General features: G+C 39.0%; 1 protein-coding gene across 3 annotated transcripts in view; it reads left to right on the top strand.

Moving 5' to 3' along the window:
- Positions 1 to 17,409, top strand: part of sh3pxd2b (SH3 and PX domains 2B) — a 46,347-nt gene that overhangs the window by 7,637 nt on the left and 21,301 nt on the right. For all 3 annotated transcript variants that reach the window (XM_046040568.1, XM_046040566.1, XM_046040567.1), the window contains exon 3: positions 11,596 to 11,671. In XM_046040568.1, the coding sequence (XP_045896524.1) occupies positions 11,596 to 11,671 (76 nt within the window). The remainder of the gene's footprint in view (positions 1 to 11,595; positions 11,672 to 17,409) is intronic.

The raw sequence follows: 17,409 nt of genomic DNA, 5'->3' as shown, positions 1-17,409 counted from the left end.
TATATATATATATATATATATATATATATATATATATATATATATATATATATATATATATATATATATATATATATATATATATATATATATTTGATAGGATTGATGAAAATGTCTTCATATTTTGTATCAAAATACTTTAGTGTTTTGTAGTTTAAAAATAATGTGAAATACCTTCGTGAGAGGTGATGACATCATTAAAATGCTGCCTACTCAGTTATTTGCCCAGACTTGTAGGGATCAGAACAGAATTTTTATCCTAACCTGAAGAAGAAGGTCGAAGTGAGAAACTTGTAGGTCACCAGCTTTCTATTGATTTTTAGCATAAATTGCTACAATTCTTAACAGTGCCTGTTTGTTTTAGTAGCCTAGACTAAATCTTTATAATGCCACAAGATGGTCTAATTTGTTAAATGCACACACCTGTACCTTATTGTCATTCACAACGAGTCACAACATTAAACAGCAAGTAGGCCCTTTACTACCAAACATCAAGTAACTAAATTGGAATACAGTTGGGAGTCATTAAACTGTTGCTTACTTTAAACCTAACCTGAATATCGGATGTGTTAACTGGTTGTATGTCAGATTTATCACATGACTCATTAGGCAGAGAAAAGCTGTTGCTCTCAAACATTGTCCACTTAATTAGCTGAGTCAGTGTACTGGTGAAGGGATGGATCAAACAGGCTGTTAGAAGGTTTGCAAAGTAATTTCATGACATTTTGGAAAAGTATTTTTAGGATTTTTGAAATACAAAAATACAATAGTATATTTCGATACATGGCGTGGCTCACATGAGGGTATTAGGTATCTTATTTTAAAATAATTATCTTATTTTAAAACGCTTAAGCATCAGGGAGTTTAGTATCCATTTGTGCCTACTGGTGAAGGACTCCATGGTGAGACATAATTATTGCCTGCACTTATGTATGTAATGCAAAGTATGTGTTTAATCTTGCAAGCTGTTGAATACTGAGAGAATAAATAGGTCAATTAGCATTTTAACATAAAACCTGTGGGGGTTTTTCCCTCTCTGTTTCAGCGTGTTAAATTGCGAAATATAAATAGAATGATCTGTTGCTTCAGGCAGATGGAAAGTGCAGAGATTTTTTGCCATGGGGTCATCCTACTGGCTTTGCAATTTTATTTCCATGTCACTGAGAACAGTTTCCATGCTGCACACGTGTCCACACAACTTCACAAGCTTAGTCTTGCAGCATTCCCAGTCACTTTGGATACAGGATAAACTTTTCCTTTAAAGCTGTAGGAAAAAATTCAATACATCGCTTCTTATTCAGAGTTGCACAGCTGCCATCTACAGTAATCGAGTAACAAACTTTTTAAAAGGTGGTAGGTTATTTTTCTTAGAGCAACGAAGCTGCCTGTTGTGCTCATTTCATCAAGTGGCAACAATGTGCCGATTTCCTTCTTGTGCACAGTAACTTCTGTAACAGTAACTATTTCCAGAATAAAATGTATTGTTTTAAGCAGTGGAGTGTTTTTCCTGGAACAAAAACCCAGAACATGTGTTTTTACCATAGACTGTATATAAGAAATGGATGTAGTCATCGTGACGTTGGTTTGTGGACTGCTGTTTTGAAGCCTCGAGTTTGGCCGATAGGGCGCCGCCATGTCGAGTTTTTGCATCCAGGAAGTGCCTGGAAGTGACGATACGGCGGAGCTAACGGCCGTGTGCGGAGCTAGCTAGTTTGCTTAGCTAGGTGCAACTGTAACTCACGTTAACTGTCATTTTAACTGATAACTTTGTCTAGTGAACAACAGTCTTAAAACTAAATGTACTCACCAGAGAAAGTGAACAGCCAACTCCTAATAAGCTTTTTCAGCGGTGCTGGTTAATTTACACAGCGCCGAGGGTACGAGCCGGCTCTAGCCTGATTGACAGGTCGCCATGGTAACGACTTGTCAATCATAGATAACCCCGTCCTGAAACATACTCTGCTTTGTGGTCTATTTTAAAATAAATGGGACCATAATTTACTAAATGAACATCATTTTGTGTTGAAGAAGACTTGAAACTAGCGACTGAGACCATAAACTCATTTTCCCATTATTTCTAATGGAGCCGGACTTCTTTTTGCAACCAGAAGAGTCGCCCCCTGCTGGATTTTCAATAGAATGCAGGTTTCAGGGACTTCGGCATTCGCTTCATATTGTAGACCGGAAGCTTCCCACTTGGTTTTTACTCAACGCCTGTGCAGACTACGCGACTTTCAGCGTTGGCTGATGGCCGTGCTGTTCACACTACACAACTTGCCGTCTTGTGACGGGAGTCTTCAAGCTGTTGTGGCGTTCATACTACGTGACTTGAGAGCGGCTGTGTCAACCGATGCTGGTCTCGAAAATACATGCAAAACAGCTGTTGTTTATTATAAAGATAGCAATTTTAATGCAAAGACTAGGTATGGGTGAAAGAAAGGACTAGCACACGCTGGTTGCAGGGATTGTCTGTGCTACACGGTGAGCTGGAGGTGAGTATAAATTGTTTTGTGGGGAAAAGTAGCTGCCTGCTCGGCCAGCTGCCTGCTCTTATAGGCTGGATGTGGATGTCGAGTCAGCCGACTCCTCCAGATATTCGGCATGCTAGATATCTGGCAGACGTCGATGATGTGTCGGGGAGCCGTTTTGACGCGTCCTTGAGTAGTTCACTCATAACGACTGGCGACCGCAGATTGATCACTGATTTACCCCTGATCACAGCCCGACCGAGCTTGCTGACCGGCAAATTGGGCTTAAAATTGTGTAGTGTGTGAACTAGGCTTTAGGGGATGTTGATGTTAGGTACACTTTACTGAAGTTCTATTTTGACACTGTTATCATTGAGCAATGGTATCTTGATCAGGATTTGCCAGCATGATTTGCAGTTGTTTGTCGAATGACTAGCCTTGATTGGGATTTGTCATGTTTTTGTCAGGAAAATGACTCATTGTTGCTGGCTGCTTGAGAGACTGCAGGCCCGAATGAATCCATTTGTTATTCCCATCACATCCATATCTCCACTTTAAAGTGACAAGAAACCAAACAAAAACTGATTGAGTCTCCATCCGCTGGTGCTATAAAATTGCATGAGAATTGAGATTGGGAAGTTGTGCTTCACATCTTGTTGCAGACTGGTTCAACCAAGTGATAAGTTAAAGTATACTTTTCAACAGCTTTTGGCAGCATGGTAGGGTAGAGTGATATGTATTGTGAGACGATTAAAATTGTTCAACCATTTGAGATTTTCTGAATTGGTCTAATATTCAGATAGTTTACACTAAGGTAGCAATCCCTTTTCCAGCAACAGATTAAGCAGAAATTAACAATAGCAAATCCTCAATTAAATTTTGATAAAATCTAACCCCAGTATTTTACAATATAAACTGAACAAAATTATAAACGCAACATTTCTGTTTTTGCCCCATTCAGCAAGAGCTGAACTCAGAGATCTAAGACTTTCTCTATGTACACAAAAGGCCTATTTCTCTTAAATATTGTTCACAAATCTGTCAACATCTGTGTTAGTGAGCATTTCTCCTTTGCTGAGATAATCCATCCACCTCACAGGTGTTGCATATCAAGATGCTGATCAGACAGCATGAGTATTGCACAGGTGTTCCTTAGGTTGGCCACAATAAAAGGCCACTCGAAAATGTACAGTTCCATCTCAAAGCTGATGCTCATGAATTGAATGTTCATTTCTCTACCACAAGCTGTTTCTAAAGGCGTTTCAGAGAATTTGGCATCCCACCGGCCTCACAACCTCAGACCATGTGTAACCACACCAGCCCAGGATCTCCACATTCAGCATCTGAGACCAGCCACACAGACAGCTGCTGCAACAATAGGTTTGCATAACCAAAGACTTTCTGCACCAAGTGTCAGGAACCGTCTCAGGGAAGCTCATCTGCATGCTCGTCGTCCTCATCAGGGTCTCGACCTGACTGCAACTTTGCACAGCCATTGAAGAGGAGTGGACCAACATTCCGCAGGCCACAATCAACAACGTGATCAACTCTATGCAAGGGAGATGTGTTTCACTGCGTAAGGCAAATGGTGGTCACACCAGATACTGAACCCCACTAATACAGTGAAACTGCACATTTTCGAGTGGCCTTTTATTGTGGCCAGCCTAAGGCACACCTGTGCAATACCCATGCTCACTGACACAGATTTGTGAACAATATTTGAGTGAAATAGGCCTTTTGTGTACATAGTGAAAGTCTTGGATCTTTGAGTTCAACTCGACGAATGGGGGCAAAAACAAAAGTGTTGCGTTTATAATTTTGTTCAGTGTATATCAATGATGAAATATAAAATTACATATACATGGAAAGGATTTTATTCGTATTGTCTACTCTAAAGTGATCAGGCAGAAGATCCTCAAATTGAGGATCCAGGTTCAAGCTATTTACTGAAGTGTACTTGATAAACACCGAGTGACAACCAGACCCTTGGGTGCTGTTGTTAAACTGACCCAACTGCTTTGATCTATCTGGAGGTGGATATGTGAAAATAGTATGGCTCTACAGGGACAAACTTGAAGTAAAATGATCTACACCATATCTAGACTGAACATATGAGACACTAGTATCATCCACTGAGTCTCAAGAAATTTTCCTTGGTGTATGCTAATCAGCATATAGTATGCTGCTAACTAACTATGCAAATAGTATAAATCAAAGAAAACATGTCTGTTAGTATTGAAACACTAAGGACTTCACACATATTTAAGATAAATAAAGGTTATTTACTTGTCCATCTCTCCATCCATCCATTATCTATAGCCCTTTTTAAACAGAGATCCCACAGTACTGCTATAAAGAAGACCAGTCATTATGCTGGATTTGCTTTTTTACACTGAACCAGAAGCAATAGAGGCACGATGTGTAATAGAGCAACGTTGGGGCCTAGTGTGTCTAGATGTATAACAGACGTTGGGCAGCGACATTGCTTTCTAAACAATGATAATGATAATAACAATGGGTGAAGTGAGTGATTTCATTGTCATTTTATTGCTCTGATGTGAATGATAGCAGATTCATGTGAGCAATGTGTTTATGCGATTGATTTGATGCTAACTGCTGCTAGCAGAATTTTAACTCCCCTGGTGGTGGGTGGCACACACATTACTTCATCTTTGTCCCATCACACTCCTGCCCCATCTTGCCGGCTCCCCGCACATGGATTTGGGTCTGTTTAGGGCTGGACGATATGGCCAAAAATGTTATCACGATAGAAAGTTTCATATCTTTCGATATCGATAATTATCATGATAAGTATCAAATCGTTATTTCTTTTGAGATTAAAGGCAGAACACTTTATGCCAAACAGTGGATCACTTAACAAATCTGAAGTAGAACATTCAAAACAATTTTGATAAAATCTTTGTCAACAAATATGCACGAAAAAAATTATATTGTGATAATTATTGTTTTATTGTCCAGACCTAGGTCTGTTACTACCTCCACTGCAGGCTTAATGGCGGAATAACAATGCCCCACCATTCCGTGTTTTATACAGTGTAGTAGTTACTGTTCTTTGAAAACCACAGCCCACAGATGATTTTTTTTTGTTCTCTTTACTTCATAAGCGGACTAACAACTCAATCTTCCACAAATGTGTAGTTGTCTGCAAAGGGTTAAAAATGACCTCAAGCATGAATGTATAATGGACTCAGTAAAAGAATCCAAGCGCTACCGAGATAGGCATGTTGCAAAGAGAACCGCCGTTGTTGTCTGGCCTTTTATTCTCTCATTCAACAATCTGGTGCGTCTCAGAGCTTCTTTATTAGGGCTTTATTTAAAGGATGGTGATGTGGTTAAAGCGGATATGGACTAGACAAATTATAGCCTCTTGGAAGATTACGTTAGTAAATCAAATAACCGTGTTTAAAAGTTTACAGCATTACTTGCTATACTGACAGACTGGTAATGTGACACGTTGACAATGGAAAGGTTTGTTGTTCTTCCTTCCATCCCTGCACTATGTCAGCGACTAAAATGTGTCAAAATGTTTTTTAGTGGTAAAATCAACAATGACGCCTAACAGCACAATTAAGAGACTGTGTTTACTAACAGATATTTTAAAGTTTATTATTCAATGTCTTTGGCAGATTAACGCTTTGCTGAATGCTGCCTTTTTATTGCAGGAAATAGATACGCTCTATGCATTGTCAAGAATATTAAGTGACTCCTCATCAGGTTCTAGTGAATGAGTGCATGAGCCAGAGTTTTGAATATTTGACAGCGTTAATATAAGACCCTAGATACAGTACATATCCAGAACTGATGAGTTCATACAGTGAAATACATTTTAAGATATTGTGATTAGTGTGTGATGTTCACAAATCATTATCTGTAGCTGTCATTATACAATCTATGTAGAACTAATGTGGCATGCATTTTCAAACTGAAATGAACTCAGCAATAACATACTTGGAAAGTCATGTGACGCTTGGCTGTGCTCTGCCTTGGCCTGTTATCCTCCTGCCTGTAGAGCATGAATATTTGATGTTTGGTGCATGATGTAACTGGTATTTTGAAGAGACATCTTTACTCTGTCCAGATGCCTTTTCTTGTTTGAGTGGCTCTGATTACAGAGTAGATACAAGGTTTAGAGTAGACACGGAGATCGGGTGTGTCCGCGCTCACAGTCAGACACATGGGAACAATTACAGTGTGTGGGGTATTGGCTCTTCTATGTTTGTCTCGCTCTCGCTCTCTCTCTGTCTCTGTGTCTGACTCTCTCTCTCTGACTCTCTCTCTCTGTCTCCGTCTCTCTCTCTCTCTGTCTCCCTCTGTGTCTGTTGGTGTCTTTATTTATGCTGTCTCTCTGAAGGTGGTTCTGTGTCATGGATGATGCAGCTGACTCTTAAGCCACAGAGATTGTTGCTTTTGTGAGTTTAGTTTTCTTTTTTCCCCCTTTTCTGAATTCCTTATTTGCCTTTTGCTGTATTTTAAGAAACTACAATACATTTAAATGACTAAAGTGGACTGACTTGCCTATTATTGTGTCTCGCTTTAGTAGACAAAGAGGGTTGGTGTCTCACTTTTCTGCCCCTTTTCATTGTTTTTGTTTAACTGGGGAAATTGTGGCTTTAACTTTATGATGCTGAGCTTCAGCATTCAGAGCCAATGAGAAGTGATTATAGGGCAGCTGTATCTGGCTGGATATTAGCCTGATCATTGGCCTCATTGGATTGATTGAGTTTCTCCAGTTTTCTGAGATGCAGTTCATACCAAAGCTCATGTCTGTCAGGTATAAAAAGCTAAGAATGGTATCGGATTATTTGTTTAGTTGTCATACTCATATCTTCATTGGCTTCATCACAATGAATGGCTTGTTATTATTGTTTAGCCAGCTGTACTCACTTTTAATGAGAGGAAATTATCAAAAGCCCTCTTGAAGTGGGAGACAAGGTTAAGTTAGTCAAACGTCAGTAAATAATTAGATTTAAGATTTCAAAGCCAGTGTCAGCCAGCTATTTTCTTGGAGTACTTGAAGATTTGGGGCTTTCTTTTAGCTCATTAGAGGGTTTAAACATGAGGTTAAAATGAGATTGTTGAACTTCCTTGTATGTGGAATCAGGCTGCTGCACAAAAAGGTCAAACGCAAACAAATCCTATTTAGAAGAGCAAGAGTTAGAGAAGAAATAAAGTGAAGCAGAGGAAACAAAGGCCAGAAGGTTCTTGTACAGCTGAAGATCTGGAGACATTCATTCACATGTAAAACATACCGTATCTTCTCTTAAAAATAAATAAGGTATCCATCCCTATCTATGTTGTTGAAATGAGGCTTTTTGCCACTTATTGTTTTATGGCTGCAGCAATGCTTTGACACTTGACTAGACTGGGTCAGTCCATAGAAAGTAATAGAAAATACTATTTGGCACGGTTCTGTGCCTTTTGCATAACCTCTCCATCACCTCACCTCATATTACATATTCTCCTGTCTCTCTATCTCTGTTAGTTTTGGCCTTTGTGGCTCGATACTTTTTTTTTTTTTTTAAATTTTACCGGAGGATATTTTGTGACTTCATTATATTTCATATACTTCAAGTATATTGGTGGAAAACTGAATGTTCATGAGTAAACCACATGATGCACTGGAAAAAAACATAACAAGTTAGCATTTCAAGATGGCAGTATCAGGGCAATAATGTGTGTGAGAAATCCCAACTATGAACAATGCTTAACCATACAACACATAACAATCCAGTGCTGCATATTTTAGATATGAGTCTTTCATACCAGTCAAGCTGCGAGATATTTAACATTGGGGGAATGAAAAACATCCCTGGTTTAAATATTTGGTGAGCCAGTTTGTTTTGACCCTCAAATGCCTCTGAGAATCACAGCCTTGATAGATATATGATTTTTTCAGGTGGACATTGAACAGAAAATATTCAATAATGGTATTTGTCTCTTTTGTGATATCCCCGTCACTGTAGCCTACACATGGGCCAGCTCTAACTGGGCACTCACTAAAAACTTGGTATTTCATCTAGATGGGCGTGGGTTTGCAAGACGTAGCAGTGCACACTTCGGTTAGCTTCGTGACCATCTTAGCCCGAACTCTGAATGCACAGTTACGTTAGTTTTGTACAAAAATGTAGGTTACTTCTTTTAATTTGCACTATATGAGATCAGTTTATTATTATGATTATGAACGCATTCAGAATATACTATTCATGTTTTCCTATAATTTGTATATTTGGTTCACACCTTGCATCCATTGATGCAAGTATACAGATTCCCCATTTAAGTAGATTCTTTGTGGTTGGACATAATTAAGTCAATTTAAATGTCAGTATATTTCAGCACTATTTAGTACATGCCCCAAGGTTCTGTGTTCGGCCCCCTGCTGTTCAGTCTGTATATGCTTCCTCTTGGAAAGATTATTGGTAGTTTTGAAGAAATATCTTACCATTGCTATGCTGATGACATCGAATTATATTTATCTTTTAGCCCTGATAGGCTAAACAGACTGTCCTTGTTGCACAATTGCTTATCCTCCATTAAAAAATGGATGGAAGACAACTTTTTGCAACTAAATTCAGACAAAACTGAGGCAGTGATTTTTGCCCCAGACATCATTACCCCTAGGCAAGCCATTGGGGCTCTATCATCCTCTGACTGTAATGTTGTTAGAAATCTGGGTGTCATTTTTGACAAATCTATGTGTTTTAACAGTCATGTTAAATCTGTGGTTCGTTCCTGTTTTTTCCATCTTAGGAACATTGCTAAAATTAGATCTGTGGTTTCTAAAGAAGAGATGGTAATCTGTGTATGGTTTGTTCTTTCATTATTTCGTTTCGGATTTAGTTTTTTCTGTTTTAAAAACCATAACGGAAAAATTAAAAAATGGTAAACAAAAAAACAGACATCTGTTTTGTTTATCCTGTTTTTAAACCCATAACAGAAAACAAAGGAGCTGCATTTTGTTCTATCTTTGATTGGTGTTGTATTCCTATAACCCGTTCTCATTTCCCGACTTGTCACATATGGCGTGGTCAAGGCCTAACGGCGTTTGTAATGTACTGGGGATTCCTATAGCATCATAGGTCAACTCAGTGGGGGAAGCCCTGTAGCGTCAGTTTGTGACGGTAAAGGCAGGAATATGATATTTAACAGAAAAGACTGAGTTAGAACATGGTTGGGGTGTAAGGAGGGCCAGGACCTTTGAATCAGGAGACTTGTGTTTGTGTATCCTGTGAAACAAAAAGTCAACATTAGGCTAAATATTGTTATATTTAATTTTATGTAAGGCGAATTCTTTTCAGGTCTCACCGCATCTCATCAACTGTGGCGAATATGATTGTAGAAGTGAGCACTATATTACAGAGCCTCAAACACTCAAAATTCTACATCAGCATCAACGAAACATTTTGTTTTGGCCGGATCTGAAGCAGCTGTTTACCTGAGCGATCTTAGAAAATACCTGAATATGTTTATCAAGGGTTTTTTTCTCGAGGCTACGGCCAGGATGCAACCTCTTCTCCCTCGCCCTGTATGCTCCCCCGCTCCCCCCTCCGTTCACCCTACTATGGGTTTTCTTGCCAGTGGAACCAGCACATTGGACGGTCAGTGGTCGTTCCCTCTGGCTGGATGAAGTGTGATGCTCTAGATTTTACACATAATCCATGTGTTACTGCAGCTGGAGGCTCTCCGCAGTGCAGCGAAACTTACTAAATTCTTCCATCTCACAAAGAAAATAAAATTAGGCTGGTGAGGTCCTGTATGTTTAAAATCGGCGTTAACTTAAGAGATCACATTTTTTAAGATTTTGGTTTTGCTAGTTTTTTCAAAATGTGATAATGCAACCCGACAAGAATGCACATCAGACACACAATACCCTGAGTGACAGAAGATGTAGGCACCATCCCTGGGTCCCGCTCTAACTGCATGCTGACCTTTTACCTACTACTGACTTTGCATGGCGTGTTTTAATTATTGAATGTGGACCACAGAGTGGTCTTCTTAGGTTTGAGAATGCTGTTCATCGCTGTTTTTTGATATTGTATCACTGCATCAAAGAATTAAGGTTTTAGTTTCTTTTGATTTTGTGATTTTGTTTAATGCAGCATTCAATTGAGAGGAGAAACTCAACAGTGGACCCCTGGTGGTGTATTGGGTTTGCAAAAATACTTGCAGACCCTATTTTGGAACATCGGTTGATGCTGCTGACTAAAAACAGTGATCAAATAAACTGGCCATTGATTCAAGAAGAGGCGTGTCCCTTTATATCATTCAGCCAAACTCTGGCTGATACTGTAGTGCCATGAAACACTTACTCGGATCACCTTAAAAATGTTTTACTGGAGTGTGAAAAGTATTTTTAAAGTATTGAATTTTGTAGAGCAATATCAAAATCTTTTGGTAGTAGGTATGTGGTTTTACCTTGAGCACCATACAAGGATCCATAAGTGAAGACAATGTGCAGATCCACTGTCAGGAAAGCGCATTAGAGAGTGCACTTGGAGTTCATTGGTCAATATGGCCAGGTGTCATTTTATTGGCCTCCACTACATGGAGAATGGAGGAAATACGCACACACACACACACACACACACACACACACACACACACACACACACACACACACACACACACACACACACACACACACACACACACACACATATTGATTTATACTGTATATGTAAATGTAGCAGAGGGAGGAAGACAAAGTGTTGAAGTAGAAACAAATGCTCTTAAGCCACAATGTGTTTTAAAGAGAGCGAAATGGTGATCACCACATATAAGGAACCACTGCTATCTGGCCTTTGAAAATTATGGAAACAGAAATGTTCCACTATGTCAGCGGTGCCTTGCTGCTAAGAGCCCCTTAGCTGCAGCAGCATATAAAGTACAGAGGAAAAACCATACCATGTGCTCGGGACATTCCTAATCATTGGCAGGCCTTTCTTTATTGGCTGAATTCCTTGTAGGAACTGCTGATTTGAAAAAATGTGAACCCTTCCTCTCTATCCTCAGCCATCCTGTTGTGTGTAATGTGAAGTACATGTTTATGTGTACGTGTTGAGTAAATGATTTGTGTGCTAATAAGTTTTAAATAATTGTGGTGTTTCAGATGGAGTTGTTGGATAAATTCCCAGTGGAAGGAGGCCAGAAAGACCCTAAGCGCAGGATCATTCCGTTCCTACCAGGTAAGAGTTAAACACATGTCCCCAAGGCCCTTTCATCTACATTGTACACACACAACTGGGGTTTGTTTGATATGAATAGCGGAAGATCTATTTTGTTATTTATTTCAGTAATATCAAGAAAAATACCCAAGATTTGCTGGGTCCAGCTGCTGAAATACCTTTTTGATCTTGGCCTGTTGTTTGGACAAATCAAGCAAACTGTTAGTGTCATCTTTAAGAAAAATTTTCTTCAATTTTCAAAGACTAAAAGATACTTCCACTAATCAAAAAAAAAAAAAGTAAAATGAAAATATTTGTTGGTGACAGCCTTGCTTTATGATAAAATGTACATTAAATATGTGGACAACAATGGCTCACTAATAGGCTGTGAATTCAAGCAGAATATTTTGCACACAAAAGAACCAGCCAGAAAAATGTGCTACAACCTCACTGGTCATAACCTCACTGTTCTGAACAAAGACAGAATATGTTTTTTCATCTACTCTTTAAACATTCAGCTGACCTATCTGATCTCATATAGCCCATAGCCATATTAGACAACTAAATATAATTAGTGTTGAGTGTTTAGGTGAAACTTAAAGTATTTGTAAAACCTTTCACACAGGACCTTACTTTTCTACAAGTACCAGTGGCAACAAAGTTTGTTTGGAATATGGGCTTTGGGTGTGCTCGACCAGCTTTTGAAATTGTTTGAGTTTTAGATCCTGCTGAAAGTAATCCTTTATGAGAGTTTGTAAGAAAGCCTCACCCAAAGACTCCACCCACATCTCCCCTACCAGGCTTGGGACGAGTGGGGGGATAGGATTTTCTTTGTGGCCTTGCAGGTCTGGAACTCATTGAGACAACACACACACACACACACACACACACACACACACACACACACACACACACACACACACACACACACACACACACACACACACACAGTTTGATGAACTCAGAGTAGGAGGAGGGGAAGAGGGAAGAGAGAATATATAAAACACGCATTTCATTCTATCCCATAGTATACCAGTTTATAGTCAGACAAAGTATACTGATTATGAATACTTTTAAGAATTCTCATCTATATTAAATTCTGTCTACTTCCTTTATCCCCTGGAATTCTAGATTTGTTTTAAAATTTCTATCTGTAGTGGTGGTAGAGGCGTTCACTCCACCGTATTCTTTGGAAGAAAATTACTGAGGCAGGCGCTAAATCTTCAACTGCTCCTGTGGAGTATGAAGACACCAAAAGTTAAATACTGATTGGACTCTGCATGGCACCAGATCAGGTCATACACCTCTCTTGAGATGGATTCAAAGCTAACATTTCCCTGATTTGCAGAAGGATTTTCCTGACAGACAAATAAACCCCTTACATTTGCAGAGCAAAAGTCTGGACTGAGGGCTGAGACCAACCTAACAAGGCACAGAAGTGGTTTACCATTTTCTGTTTGGTTTGTTCAAGGCCTCAAGCTGTTTTTACTTCTTTGGTATCTCCACATCAGCAAAGTGGCTTGTCTGCATTTGCACATAGTGTAGAATGTCTTCAGTATTTTTTGCCAGATGTACACACCAAAATCTTGGCTGCTGCAATCTGTTCATGAGTCCATTCTTTACCTCTAAGAGGAAGTTCCAAAAAGTCTCAAACTTGGATATTTATATCCATACCCTTTTCAATAATTTTTTGACTCTTTTATTATCTCAAGATTGCATGGTATGTGTCTATAGTCCATTTGTCACCCGAAGACCCCTCGCAGTAAAATCCGTTGATGGGTTCATACATGACATTTAGATAAATTTAAACTGATACCCTAGAGCCATGAACGATTGCTCTTTAAGGCAGTGTCAGCAGGTCAGCCTTTGAAAAAGAGCTCATATGCTCTTGATCAATTATCTAAAGATGGGGTTGTTGAACTATGAGTCAAATCCAAAGCTGGAATGTGGGTCTGTTTCTTTAGGGCCCCTGCATGAGAAATGAGGTGATATTCTTTCATGAACTTCTCAGAAGTAGAATATGAATTTGTAATTTGGATTGACTTTTTTCTTTTCCCTTTTCTTAAAGATAGATCTACAGTACATACTTGTCTCCGCTTCACTGTTTGCCTGGGGATCGCTCTGCCTGCCACAGTAGGAGGCACAGTATGTTGGACAGGTCAAATATGCTGTGGATCTGAATAACACATTCCCCAGTTGGTCCTCTATAAAGCTACAGTTCCAATGACCTTGTTGCTTATGCCTCATTCATATCACGTACATCTCTTGTCTGCAGAGGAAAGTAATCACTGCTCTTGTCTACTTGAAGGTGGAGTACCAGTAGCAGACTTGTCTTTTATGGCAGCTTATGAAGATATGTCTGCCCTTAGTCAGCAATTTAACTAAGAACTCAGTAATTACTACTCACAAAGCTCATTCTTTCATGCTTTAACTCAGTAGCATTGTTTCATTATTATGTAGAACCTTTTGGGGCGAGTCAGTTAAGACAAGCCAAAGTCAGTTGTTAGATTTTGTAACAGCAAGTTTCAAGTCAAGTTGATTTTGAAATGGGTTGTGGATTTTGATTTTTCTTGAAAGACAGGAATTAACTTACTAATACAGTACAACTCAAGTCTGAGGTCTTGCAGTAGAATGTTAACTTATGAGACAAGTCCAAGTTAAGTCCAATATTTGTAATGGCATGTTTCTTCAAGTCTCCAGTCTTGTAATATTATCAAGAGTCAAGTCAATTAAAACAAGTCCAAACCAAACTGCAAGTTAAGCAAATTGTAACTAAACTGCAAGTCTTTCCGATCTCTGAATGCTAACCATCAAAATGACACAGGATTTGAACACTTTACTTTTAAAGCTGTTTTTGATAACGTAGCTTAGCATGACCGAGTCCTTTCAGTGTATAGGCCTGATAATTAAATATTGAAAATATGTGCCCATACAAAGTGTTCCCATCTCTCTGTCTCTTCTCTCTATCTGCCTCGCTCATTCTCCCCTAGGAAACAAAAGTTGTTTGATACCGTTGATCAATGCTGGCTCTGAGATTTGCCTTAAAATCAACCGTGCCTTGGCCATGGCTCCAAGGCAGCAGCTTTCCTTCCCTCCCTACCTGAAAAAGCCCTTTTCACAGCTGCACCCATGAGCTGCCGTGCATACAGAGTGGGCAGTGTTGAGTCAGTGCTTCTCTCCTGACCTCTGAGAGAGTTGGAAAACTGTCAAGAAAGCTTTCTGTTTGAGGAGTGATGAGGGGAGGAGAGGAAGAAGGAGACAGAGAGAGGAGGAGGGGGAGGAGAAATACAGTAAGCGTCCAGGGGTTGACTTTCAAATCTCTTTCGTTTTCGTGAGCTGTCTGGACTGTAGGGGTGGGAATCGTAGGGTCCCTCACGATACGATACATGGCTCACGATAACGATAATATCACAATACAGCAGTTCTGGGATAACCGATCGCTGAACAATGCTAAAATGATACATCACGAAATATGTCTAACTATGCAAAAACAATACACACAAAATACATACATACAAAATGCCCGTGAAAAAGTTCTCTCATTTTTCAGTCGTTAAATTAAAAATACAGAACTACAGAGCAACTATGAAAAATTATTATAAAAACATTTCTTTATAAAAAGGCACAAACATGCAAATTCACTGAATTTACTGAATTCTTTGCTGAAAATGCAAATTGCTGTGTACCACCTATATGTATATCACATTATACTGACAACTGTTCAGTGATACAGCATTGTACTGCCCTTTCTCCACCTAGTGATAGCTGTATTTTTCGGCTACAGGGAATTTGGGGTTTGAGTTTTGACCCTTTGGGGTTGCTGTATTTAGTCTGTGTGGAGTGCAGAAGAAGCAGATAAAGACAGTGAATTTAGTAGCTCTTTTTTTTTTATTTCTTACAGAACTCAGGAAACATATGTACTTCAAGTATTTGCACAGTATGTCACTCAGGATGTTAAGCATGTGAAGCAAAATGTGCAGTTTATGTTAAAGGTTATATTTTCGCAACCATGATGCTAATGTCCGTTAGCCCGTTTTTTGTCTTGGGTCCAGGGGGAACACTCAAGTCATTATGATATGTTGTCTGGGACCAATAAATATCTGTACCAAATTTTGTGCCAATCCATCTAGTAGGTGTTGGGATATTTCACTCTGGAAACTTTGACCTTACCGATAAACAATGTTATCACGATTCATCATCTGCAAATCTGCAGCAAATTTCACGGGAACTCAAATTTAAAATTGTCAACCTCATGGGAGATGAGATGGAGATGGAAAGTCAGGGTTCACCTGAGTTGGTAAGATTCACCCTCTGGGGCCCTTGAATGTCCGTACAAAATCCATCCAATAGTTTTTAAGATATTTACTCTGCCGTGTCTAATAAGAATAGAAGGACCAAAACAAAAGCCACAAAAACGGGAGATAAAAGAACATCTGTTATTTTAAAGATCTGACTTTCCTCACAAATTGACCTTCCTGCTCATATTAGCTCAGATGAAAAAACAAAACATGTTTGTTTATTCACGGACAGCATTTACAGTCTGATTCTTTTGATATTATAGTAGACTCGGGCTGGACAATAAAGCAATAAGTAATTGTGATAGAATTTTTTTCAATAACAATATAACAAATGTTCAATAAATATTATGTTTATTCACTTGAATCATAGACAAATTAGGACTTCATTTTTCTATTAAGATGTTTATTTTGTTGAGGAAGAAGGACTGAAAAAAGCTTTTACTTAATTTTACTCTCTTACTCTTACTATCATAATTGTTTTGAATGTTCTACCTCAGATTTGTGAAATGATCCTCTGTTTGGGATCAAGTGTTGACCATAAAGAAAAGTTTAAACCACAATTTGAAACACAATCAGGCTTCTTCAACTCTAACTCAGAGGCAAAAAGTCTTTATACTCAAAAGAATTAACGATTTGATACTTACCGTGATAATTATCAATATCGAAAGATATGAAACTTTTTATCGTGATAACATTTTTGGCCATATCATCCAGCCCTATAGTAGACTTTACTCTCTTATCTTTAGACACTAAGCAGCATAAGTTTAGTATGACTTCCTGTGTTGTCAAGTACCTGAGTCAACTAATAGGTTGCTGTCAGAGATGTGATGGTTGGATAGAGTGCAGAGGTGGGGTCTTTTGGAAGTTTGCTGGTGGTGGTTATTGTGTAAAGTGGGTGAGGTCTGCGGTATTTTGATGAGGTCACCACACATCTATGCACTCAGCAGTCTTCTCCTCTTTATTATGCACATTATGCTCTTTTATATATACTTTTGTCTTGGTTTAGTTTTTCCCTTCATGTATCTTTACTTTCTTTTGTCTTGATTCCTAAGATGAGCAGTAACACATGGGTATAAATATACATAATCGGACACTGTGATGATCAGTCTCTTTGTGCCTGTACCTATTTTTTCATCAGTATGTTCAGAGCTCGACAATAACGGTGGCCCGATGGCCCGGGGCCAGTAAAACGCAACGTCGGGACAGTTGAACTAGCAACTCACTGGCCCGATTGGACCAGTGCAAAAACATTAATAGGCTATTATAAAAAGAAAAAAAAGAAATGAAACTCAACATCCTGCAGTTGTTTTGCAGCTCTTGGCGCACACCAATGTCCAATCCAGAGTTGTAGTTACGTGACGAGTGGTTGTCGAATGTTATTTCTCTAATCTCAATCATGCGGCGACCTCTGGGTTGAAAGTGAAACCATGCAGACGGAATTTACACCTGCATTCTCAATAA

The sequence above is a fragment of the Micropterus dolomieu genome, linkage group LG23, assembly GCF_021292245.1.
Source record: "Micropterus dolomieu isolate WLL.071019.BEF.003 ecotype Adirondacks linkage group LG23, ASM2129224v1, whole genome shotgun sequence".
Lineage (NCBI taxonomy): Eukaryota > Metazoa > Chordata > Actinopteri > Centrarchiformes > Centrarchidae > Micropterus > Micropterus dolomieu.
The sequence above is the reverse complement of the archived record's forward strand: the minus strand, read 5'-3'. Positions and strand labels throughout refer to the sequence as shown.